Source organism: Hyaena hyaena, unplaced genomic scaffold (assembly GCF_003009895.1).
Source record: "Hyaena hyaena isolate Hyena2069 unplaced genomic scaffold, ASM300989v1 scaffold_30, whole genome shotgun sequence".
Classification (NCBI taxonomy): domain Eukaryota; kingdom Metazoa; phylum Chordata; class Mammalia; order Carnivora; family Hyaenidae; genus Hyaena; species Hyaena hyaena.
The window spans coordinates 3,694,505-3,705,562 of record NW_024080662.1 but is presented as its reverse complement, the minus strand read 5'-3'; the positions used below and the strand labels follow the sequence as shown (position 1 = coordinate 3,705,562).

General features: G+C 48.2%; 1 protein-coding gene across 2 annotated transcripts; it reads left to right on the top strand.

Annotated features, from left to right (window-relative positions):
• Positions 1-1,800: 1,800 nt before the first annotated feature.
• LOC120229385 (C-C chemokine receptor type 2-like) lies at positions 1,801-10,815 on the top strand. Of its 2 annotated transcripts, XR_005527719.1 has the most exons (3): positions 1,801-2,021; positions 6,467-9,694; positions 10,066-10,815. XR_005527719.1 is itself a non-coding variant. In XM_039228371.1 (2 exons), the coding sequence occupies exon 2, from the start codon at positions 6,477-6,479 to the stop codon at positions 7,596-7,598; it is 1,122 nt and encodes a 373-aa protein (XP_039084302.1). In that variant the 5' UTR covers positions 1,801-2,021; positions 6,467-6,476; the 3' UTR covers positions 7,599-9,841. The 2 variants fall into 2 exon arrangements, 1 of the variants encoding a protein (XP_039084302.1); XM_039228371.1 differs by lacking the exon at positions 10,066-10,815 and having other exon boundaries at positions 6,467-9,841.
• Positions 10,816-11,058: the final 243 nt, after the last annotated feature.

Here is an 11,058-nt window from a genome sequence, read left to right as displayed (position 1 = left end):
TGTTGAAATTTAGAAGTTCTTTGTCTAGTTTCAACACGACTTCTAAAAAAATGTCCCAAGTGCATCTGAGAAGAACACATATGCTATTGTTCTTGGGTAGCGTACATCTGTTAGACCCAGTTGGCTTACCGTATGTTCAAGTCCTCTGCTTTCTTACTTATCTTCCATCAGGCTTTCTATTCATTATCAAGAACAGGGTATTGAAATCTCCAACTATTATTGTGCAAGTGTCTTTTCTCCCTTCAGTACTGTCAGTTTTTGCTTCATATATTTTGATGATCTGTCATTAGGTATAAATGTTTATAACTGTTATGTCTTGTTATGTCTTCTGGCTGTATTGAACACTTTAACGCATATCATCTGTCTTTGTCTCCTGTAAGCTCTTTATGATGTAAAGTCTGTTCTGTCAGGGCCTCCTTGGGTGGCTCAGTCCGTTAAAGCATCTGACTCAATCTCAGCTCAGGTCTCGATCTCAGGGTCGTGACTTCAAGCCTCATGTTGGACTCCATGTTTATTATTTTAAAAAAATAATGACAATAATAAATAAAGGCTATTTTGTGTGGCATTAGTATAGTCATTCCTGCTCTTTTTTGTTTAATATCTTTTAGTTAATATTTTTCTGCGTCTTTTCACTTTCAGTATATTTGTGTGTTTAGATCAAAAATGGGTCTCATGTTGACAACATATAGTTAGATTAGGTTTGGTTTGGTTTGGTTACTCATTCTACCATTTCTTTATCTTCTGATTGGAGAATTAAACCACTTACATTTAAAGTCATTACTGATAAGGAGGACTTAATTCTGTCATTTTGGCATTTTTTTCTACCTGCACACTTACAGCTTTTTTGTCCCTCTTTTCCTACACTACTATCTTCTTTTGTGTTTGGTTGATTTTTTTGCAGAGGAATATTTAAATTCCTTTTTATTTCCTTTTGTGTATGCTCTAAAGCTATTTTCTTTGTGGTTACCTTGGAGGTCATATGTAATATCCCAAGGTTATAACATTCCAATTTAAGTTTGTACCAGCTTGACGTCAACAACACACAAAACCCTGCCCTTTTATCGCTCTGTCCTCACCCCTTTTGATTGTTAGTATCACAGAATTACATCTTTATGCACGTGTGCTGGAGCAGGGCGGCGGGGGTGGCGGGGGAGGCCTGGGGAGCTGCCACTGTGCCAAGAGCTAAAATTGACCAAAAATAACTACAATTGACCATCCGAGGCTTCCCCTGACGGTTGCAGGCTTTCAGTGGATTCCAGAGTTCTAGAATAGTTAGGTCAGACAGATTCTGCCTGTACAATTGTTGCCTCGATAGAGAGAGAAATTTCTGGTGCTTTCCATGCCACCATCTTCCCAGACTCTCAGTGGTGTTTTCTTTTATAAAAACTTCTTTCTGAAGAGTGGAACCAACAATTAACTGAGGCCCTTTCTTGCTAAGGACATCTCTATTATAAGAGACAATTTTGCATCCCCTTTTCCTTAAAAGGCTCTACCTAAATAAAGCTTCCAATCAGATCCCATATCCATTGTGCATGGACACGCAGAACTCTTTATGTTTTCTCTACCATCACCCACGGCCCCCCGGTTGGCATTTATCTTCTGGAGAATGAGGTTCTGCTGTGCTCATTTCATGCAAATCATCACTGGCAGAAGAGGGGGAAGATTTCCAGATAGAGAGACGCGCAAGATAAACCCAGAGTCGTTGGACACAGGAGCAGATGTGCAGGGTCACCTGACTCATACTCAAGGTTGCATAAGTAAGATTTCAAAATTAGTCTTATTCTGAAGACTTCAACCTAGTGTGCAGCTTTCCTGGCTGGAGCAGAACTGGACCCTTGTTGGTGTGGGGTGTTTTGGGTTTTTTAAAAATTTTTATCATTACTTGCCCTTGTATCCCCGCCTTCTTTTTTGCAGGAAACATTTTGGTTTTTTCTACACACCAAGTTTCTGTCTCCAGATCTCTTCGGCTCAGTTCCTGGGGAGCTTGACACCCCAGAGCCCCTTGGGAGAACCATCTACTGGTGAGTTTTGGGTGCTTTTTTTTTTTCTTCATTACTTTATGAGTCACAGGTTCGAAGCATCCCAATGTGGGAGATGCAGGCACTGGGAGCACCTCAGGGCTGAAAATATAGAGTTTTGTGTAACCATGCACAATGGATTTGGGATCCAATTGGAGATTTTATTTATGTTGAGATTCTGAGGGCTGCAGAGCCCCGGCTCCTGTGGGGTAGTCTTGGCGGAGAAAAGGGTGGAGGGTGGTATCTGCACCAAGATGGCTGGAGAGTCTCTGATGGCGGTAAACAATCTCTGATGGTGGCAAGACCACCCCGTGGGGCTCAGACGGGAGGATAGCACAGTGAAGACAACAGTCAGGAGAGTAAGGATGCTCAGGCTACTGCCCCTCGCTCTGTACATCCCAGCCTCCCTCCGAAGGTTTTAAAGAACTGGAGCTTTCTACCCCAAATATTACCCACCCCCATATTCCATATATGTGATGGTCCAGACCCCCAAACCAAAATGGGCCCCTTGCCTGAATTCAGGAGACCCATGGAGGCTGACGCGAGGAACCTACTTTTGCTGAGAGGCAGCTTTTTATTAAGCAGCACCTTGCCACGCGTCTGCTGTGCTAGAAGCTAGGTGGTGCTGGAGTGACTGGAGAGAAGCAGGGGAGGCGGCTGGTAGTTGAGAAGCCAGCGCAGGTAAACAACAAAGTGGAGGACAGACAAGGTGGAAGTGGTCAGGGCAGCTGGCTCCCTCACACCCCATCCGCTCCCCCTACCCGTCCCCCCCCAACCCTGATCTGAACCACCGGAGGGTCTGGACTGTGCACTTCTTGACTACAGACTTCCTGTGCGATACTGCAGCCCCGCACTCGAGAACCACCGGTCTAGTCCACACTTTGCTACCCAGATGAGGAGGTTAGCCCTGCGGCTGGTTACAGAACAACCCAGGGGGTGTGCTGCAGTTAAGGGGCTGTGTGCAAGTATCCCCGATCTCCTCGTTTGTCTATGGCCTCCCACTGGATTACCTGGGGAGCTAGCCCATAGCAGGGCATTGTGCTTCTCGCCTGCAGCCTGCTGGTTTTCTGTCATTCTCTTACTGAAATGGTATTTCTTTCGTAGCCTCTGAGTGCCAGATCTGGCTCTGGGGCACCAAGATCCCTCTTTGCAAAGCAAATACCTAAACCCTCATGGTGTTTATTTTCTAGTAGAAAAGTGTGTGTGTGTGTGTGTTTGTCTGTGCACGCACATGGGTGGGATGTGCTCTTGTGGGTGAGTGTGTGGGCGTTATGTCCAAATGTCAAAGAAGTTCTCTTCAAGACCATGAAAGCATTCCTAGAAAATTGTTACCTGTTCTACATGCGTCTCAGCTCTCCCAGCCTGGACATGGAAGCTTTTGAGTAACTCTTTTTTACACTGAAGAGCCCCGCGTTCAAAATCCAGCTCAGCCATGACTTATTCTGGGAATGTGGAAAAGTCATCGGCGCTTGAATTTCGAATTTCTGCACTTGTCAAAATGTATGAACACTTGCTCACAGAATTATTGCAAGTATTAAATTAATTAATGCATGCAAAGTATTTAGCACAGCGCCTAGAGATCCAGGAGCCCTCAGTGAATGCTCCCAGGTGTCATTCTTTAGGTGGATACATAGTTTTCTCCACAAACTGGATTAGAGGTCCTATTTAGTTGCTGCAGATTTCCAAGAATCTGGCTTGATGAAACGCAAGATCTATGAGATGTATTGATCATAAGAGAAATTGAAGAATAAGGTGTGTACAAAGAGAAAGACCAATTCACAGCCACTACCAGGAAAAAAAATCGATATTCTTGAGGATTGATGTTAGATGTCTTCTGATGTCTAATGATGCTAGATGTACTCAGTATAAAGACTTTCATGCATTCTTTCAATAAACATTTCTTGGTGCCTCCTTTAGTCAGAGGCTATCTTAAGAGCTGGGGACAGAAACGTGAGCTGGATCTCAGGGAGCCCACCGTGGGTGGAAGATTGTGTGATAAGAGGCAAACAGCGGTTTATGAGATAATCTGAGTAATTGATAGAGGAGGCGGGTTTGGCTTCACAGAGAAAGGGAATTGGAGCAGGAAGTGCTGGTGGATGGCTAGGAGCTCACCAGCCATTTTAGCAGAGGGGCAAGCATGTGCCAAACCCCTGGGGCAGGAGGGAAATAGTGAGTTTGCAGGAAAACGGAAGAAAGATCGCTGGGACAGGAGCAGAGCATTTGGGATTTGAGAAGTGACTGGAGACAGAGCTGGGAAGAAGTGAGCATAGAAAAGACTGACGAATGAGAACTGTAAGAGACTCTTAAATACGGAGAACAAACTGAGCATTGATGGGGGGGTGGGGGCGGGGAAAATGGGTGATGGGCCCTGAGGAGGACACGTATTGGGATGAGCACAGGGTTTTGTACGTAAGCGATGAATCACGGGAGTCTATTCCCAAAGCCAAGAGCATACTGTATACATTGTATGTTAGCTAACTTGACAATAAATTACATTTAAAAAAAAAAAAAAAAAAGAAAGACTGAGGAGAGTGGTCTGGGGGCATTGCCTTTGAGGTCCCGCCACATACAAATTGCCAGGCTGCTGGCGGTGTTCAGCTGAGAAGCGCCAGATCCCAGTGCGATGTTGGGGAAGACAGGTTGAAAAGGAGCACGGTCAGGAATAAGCCACGTGCACGGCAAAGATGGAAGTGAGGGGCGTCTCAGGGCTGGTGGAGGCGCCGGACCTGGAGGTGTTTATCAGATAAAATTCATATGACACAATAGCAAAAACTCAGAGCACGTCACTGCTCCAGGTGCGGTGCCGAGTCCTCCTCTTCCTCCATCTCAGCAGAGTTAGTGTTTTATACATAAAGAAACAGAGTTGAAGAAGTAGTTGGCCCCAAATACCACAACTTGTAAGTAGTTGAAGGCAGGCTTCCATCTGGGCCTGTTGGTTCCTGAGGGCTGCTCCTAACCTTCTGAAGACGAAGGACCCAGGTCAATGCCCACTCCTGCTTCCTAGACACTGGAGTCAAGGATAGTAGCCAAGATAAAGAGTCCACTAGCTGGAGCACACTTCAGGGGGTGTTGGGTTTGGGGTGGGTTGAATTTGAGGTACATGTATGATACCCATTTTGCTCACTGCTGTATCTCCAGTACCTAGAATGTAGTATGGCTCACAGTAGGGTGCTCAATAAATGCAGGTCAAATGAGTAAGCTCTTTTATGCAGAAGGCAATAGGAAACTCAACTCTGAGATGTCGGGGTTGAAAGTTGGGACCAGAAGCCAGAGCTTCAGAATGCATTGGCATCCAAAGGGCCTAAAACCTTGCAATTAGACCACACGACTCAGCAAGAACTTTGAGATGAGAATAATGAGACAGCCAGTAAAGAGGTGGCAGCCGCAGATGGTGCCTGGGGATTCTCACAGTGTAGACGGGGGAAGGAGACACCAAGCAAGAAAAGGAATAAGAAGGTGTGAGACCAGCACTAACCTCCTGGAAGCCAGATTTGTGTTTTTTCCCAAATGTTTATTAATTTTGAGAAAGAGAGGGAGGGGCAGAGAGAAGGAAAGAGAGACAATTCCTCTGATGGCACAGAGCCTCACAAACCGAGATCATGACCTGAGTTGAAATCAAGAGTCAGATGCTCAGCCGACTGAGCCACCCAAGTGCCCCCAAAATGAGTTTTAAATGAAAGAACTTAGCAGACAGGTTCAATTCTCAAAGAGAATAAAGCTGAAAGAGAGCCAAGACATTAAGAAGTGGGGTTGTCATTGCAACCTTGCAATAGAAGCTTCGGCAGGGTGACGGAGGCAGAGGGTGGAGAGAGGTGTCAGCTACGACACTGCAGCTTGCCAGTTACAGAACATTGGAACTCATAGTAGCTTACAAAATTGGGCTTTTTTTTTTTTTCCACTTAACAAGGAATCAGAGGATGGGCTCTTCAAGGCTGGGGCTTACATCTTGGTGATGTGGTGACTCTGCTTGGTTTTGTTCCGTCCTCTGAGTCTTTCATTCAGGGTCCCAAGCACCCAAGCCCTCATAAGACAAGCTACAGAAGCAGAAGGGGACAGGCCAGGGTTTCTGTTCATCTCTCTTGTCAGAGAAGGACATTGCCAGGAGCCCTCTAAGCAGAGTCCCCTTCTACATTGTCATCCAGGAATGGGTCCCAGGCCTGTGCAGCCCCGCAGAGGAGGTAGAAAACAAGTGTGCAGCGTGGGGAACTTTGTAATAAGTCAGACTTTCTGGGAAGGCCCAGAGTGTTGAGAAATGGCCGGTGGGCAGACAACTGGTGTCTGCTAGAAGGAATAAAGGGACGTGATCGACCAGCACGCGAACTTTCAAGGAGATGGCCGCAACACCGAAGACGAACACTGGGCTATTGCTGAAGGGGAGTGGGGACATTTTTAAGATCAGAGACAGCGGCCAATATGTGGTGTGTGATCATTCTGTTCTCTGATTACAGGACGGAGAAGATGGATGACAATGACCTGCTTCTCCAGTTCAGCCACCAAGTGCTGTCCACATCTCAATCTCTGTTCACAACCAATAACCAGGGGGGTGGAGAACAGCCCACCACCAGTTTCGACTATGATTACAGCATACCCTGCCATAAAACGGATGTGAGGCAGAACGCGGTCAGGCTCCTGCCCCCGCTCTACTCCCTCGTGTTCATCTTCGGCTTCCCGGGCAACCTGCTGGTCGTCCTCATCCTCATCAACTGCAAAAAGCTGAAGAGCATGACTGACATCTACCTGCTCAACCTGGCCATCTCCGACCTGCTCTTCCTCCTCACCTTCCCCTTCTGGGCCCACTATGTGGCCAACGGGTGGGTCTTTGGGGATATGATGTGTAAGACAGTCACAGCGTTCTATCACATGGGTTACTTTGCTGGAAACTTCTTCATCATCCTCCTGACTATCGATAGGTACCTGGCTATTGTCCATGCTGTGTTTGCATTGAAGGCCAGGACGGTCACCTTTGGGGTGGTGACAAGCCTGGTCACCTGGGTGCTGGCCGTGGTTGCCTCTCTCCCAGGGTGTGTCTTCAACAATTTGCAGTGGGAAGACACTTTTTACGCCTGCCGCCCTTCTTTCCAACCAGGATGGAAGAACTTCCATGCAATCATGAGGAGCATCTTGGGCCTGGTCTTGCCCCTGCTTGTCATGATCATCTGCTACTCAGCCATCCTCAAGACCCTGTTCCGCTGTCGCAACGAAAAAAAGAAGCACAAGGCCGTGAAGCTCATTTTCGTGATCATGATTGTGTACTTTCTTTTCTGGGCCCCCAACAACATCGTCCTCCTCCTGAGCACCTTCCCGGATTCCTTCGGCCTGAATACCTGTAAGACCTCCAGTCAGCTGGACCAAGCCATGCAGGTGACAGAGACCCTGGGGTGGACGCACTGCTGCGTCAACCCCATCATCTACGCTTTCGTCGGGGAGAAGTTCAGAAGGTATCTCTCCGTGTTTTTCCGGAAGCACATCGCCAAACACCTCTGCAAACAGTGCCCAGTCTTCTACAGGGAGACCGCAGATCGAGTGAGCTCCACGTACACGCCTTCCACGGGCGAGCAGGAGGTCTCCGCCGGCTTGTAAATGAGGAGCAGTTTGCCTCTGACCCTTAAGGGGGACGGAAATCTGTACATGATCATAAGCTTCAGGTCTGTCAAAGAAAGGAGGCGGGTGACCCTCTCAGGCCAGCGTGCAGGAGGCTCAGGGGGGGTGCACCCAAACAGACTTTGTCGCTCCCTGGGCAGCCAACATGCCCTCAGGGAATGTTCCAGAACAGCTGTGGGGGGAGACAGTGACTCTCCAAAGAGCTCCTCACAGTTCGTGGGAAACTCCGCCCCTGGAAAATGGCTCTGTGCTTCTCTCAGCCCCCACCTGCACCTCACTCGCTCCCCAGTGCTCTCTCTCTGGTCAGGGGCACAGCTGGAGGCGGGGAGGGGTGTGGGGGGGGGCAGCCCTGCCAGGAGGAGGGAGCTTGGGGTATGGCTGTGCCTAGATAAGGAGGAGGGAAGGACGTCAGCAGCGCCGTCCGCAGCCTCGCCTCCCACCAGAATTACCTGGAAGGTCCCACGTGGTCCCAGCAAGCATGGAAAGCGTAAGAACTCTCCGAGAGAGCTTTACTTGGGTCCAATCGTCCTCTTCGGTGCAAGCGCAGGACACACTTTTGCTTCCTTAGGATTTATCTGGGATAACCACGCACCCTACATCTGAAACCTAGCAAATATCGTGCCCCCTTGTTCACACGTGTCTCATGCCATATCCCCCTAAGTAAAAATGTAGGAACATTTTTTTGTTCATAAAATATGCGTAATCTATAATGAGAGGAAAAAATAAGAGGCCTCGTTGGGTGTTACGGGGGGGGGGTGGCGGTGTGGGGGTTGCAGGTAATGATGATAAGAAGGAGTGAAGGGTTAGTTTCTGCATCAGGAGCTCAGGGCTATAACAGCAGCTCAGGAAGCTGTGTGAGGCCGCTGCCCCAGCAGTGTTTCCAGAATCAGCTAGGAGCAGAGGCCAGGAAGGTGCATCAGAACCCACAAGGGTCTCGTGCCTTTGCATCTTGCTGCCTGCCCCTGCTTCCCACTGCCTTGGCCCCATCTGCCGCCCTCCCCCTTCATCCCCTCACTCTTGCCCAGAGGATTGCCCCACCCCAGAAGCGGTATGTGGAGGTTCAGGAGAATAGCCTCGGGGAATAGAAAATGGTGGAACCAGAAGCCCTCAGCGGGCCCGGAAGATGGGGAGCAGCAGGTATGGGCCCTGGGGTGTGCCTCCGGGACAGAGGGGCCCAGAGGACATGACAGAGGCCTCACCTCTGAGACAGGTGGCCTGTGAATGTCGGGATCTAACTGGCCAGGCAGGGCAAAGACTCCTGACAGGCTGGGGAAAAGTGTTTTCCAAACTATCTTCCTGCACCTCATTTTTGGATACAGGCATAGAATTCAGATGTATAAAAAGAGATTAATAGTAATAATAAAGTAAAAATAAAAGTAAACCTGAAACTACAACTTGTAAATGGGGCAGAGTCATTTTAAGAGTTGTTATTAGGTCAAGTCCGAAAATACTGTGTTAGTCACAGAATTTGAGCTTCGGTTTTGACTTGAAAATGTTCACGCATGCCGTGTGTTTGGGACAGTACCAATGCAGCATAAATAGTTGTCGTCAAGGAGTCAGGTGGCTGCGATCAAAGGGTGCTGGTTTTGGTGTCTAAGTAGTGCCATGTGGCTCACAGCACACACTCCATAACTGCCATCTCCACGGTGTCTTTACCCTCCCAGATTTGCTGCCACGCATCTATTTTGTGTCCCTACGCATCCCAGGACGTCATGGGTTTAATCATGTTTGGATGCTTCGGTGCTTTGTAGATATCCTCAGGGAAGCTCGAACTCTCCGGTTTGGATTGGGGGCTCCTATATTGCATGGACCCCTCATCAAACGTTGAAACCCAATTTGTAAAGGAGGGGAGTTGGGTCACTTACGGAAGCAAAGACTTCATCTTGGTGGAGCCACGGTAAGAACAGACATGCGTGTCACCCAGTGGATTTCTGATCTGACGCAAGCAGGAAACACGGGGCTTTTGGAACCTGGCAACTCGGGAGCTGGAAGTTACTATGGTTCTACTTTCCTGCTTCATGGCCAGAGAAGGCTCCAGAAAGAAGTAGGGTGAGGAGACCATGCTTCATCTTCAGGTATTTGTATCATCTGGATGAATGCATGAAATTTTGTTTTGGGGATGAAATGTAAATATTGGGTTTTTTTTTAAGCTACGATTTAGAAAATGAAGCAATGCTCCAACTATATTGTGCTTTTAAAAATACATATCTGGGGGGCGCCTGGGTGGCTCAGTCTGTTAAGTGGCTGACTTTGACTCAGGTCATGATTCCGCTGTACCTGAGTTCGAGCCCCCCACAGGGCTGTGTGCTAACAGCAGACAGGAGCCTGCTTCAGATTCTGTGTTTGCCCCATCCCCTGCTCACTCTGCTTCTTTCTCTCTCAAAAATAAACATTAAAAATTTTTTAAAAATTTGGTGAGAAACTGCCCATTTTCTCCTCTCCCCAGCCTCTGGCAACCACCACGTCCATGATTCTATTTTAGACACCTCGTGGAAGTCGAAGCATGGAGCATTCATCCTTCTATGCCAGGCTTATTTCACTCAGTATCATGCCCCCAAGCTTCATCGAAGTTGCCGTACGTGGCAGGACATCCTTCTCTGGAAAGTGGACTAATCGCCCACTGTATGTATATACTATATTTTCTCTACACATTTATCAATGCGCACAAAATTTTGGTGATACAAGGTGATAAATTCCAAGCATCTGCTTTACCACAATGTACCTGTCCATTCAATACTGTATTATGCACTTAAAAATCTGGTAAGCGCGTAGATGGCATGTGAAGCCTCCTAACCATAAAAATAATAAGCCTTACATTGTCTTAGTTTTCACTTTTCACTGCTTCCTCTGTGCGATTACACATTCTTGTCCTTGCCGTGTGACTTACAGTGTGCCTACAGGTGGCCTCCACGACCCGCTCCCCAGGTGGCTCGGCCACTAAAGCGTGAGCAGCCACACTGTAGTAAAGCAGTGGAGTGGCAAAGCAGGTGGGCTGAGCCTCTGGCGGTCCCAGCTCAGCCACCAGAAGGTCCATCCCAGGCCACACCAGGTCAAGAAGACACAGAGAACAGAGCCAGAACCCCAGGCACACGGCAGCCACGTGTCACAGGGGCAGAGGGTCCATGCTCGCCGTTTTAAGCCATTGGGCAATGGAGACTGTTTGCTTAGAAGCACAAAAAGCTAATGAGTGCATATGGTACAGAGTGGCTTTTTAAATAAAATGTGGAAAAGTAACTGTGACTCCATCGTGGAATTCTATGTGACGAGCATGCATGAAGACCCATCACGCGCCGGTCCAGGGCGGGTCCGGAAAGACGAGTGTGTCAATTCCCACATTCTCAGACCTTGAGTCCAGGGACTGGGGTGCATGGAGAGGCAGAGGATGGGGTGTTTACAAATCAGCAGGCACGGCGCAGAGGACAGAGATGGAGGTCTATGT

What these genes read in the sequence shown, in the direction of transcription:
- LOC120229385 (XM_039228371.1), top strand. Translation starts at nt 6,477, where the DNA reads ATGGATGACAATGACCTGCTTCTCCAGTTCAGCCACCAAGTGCTGTCC.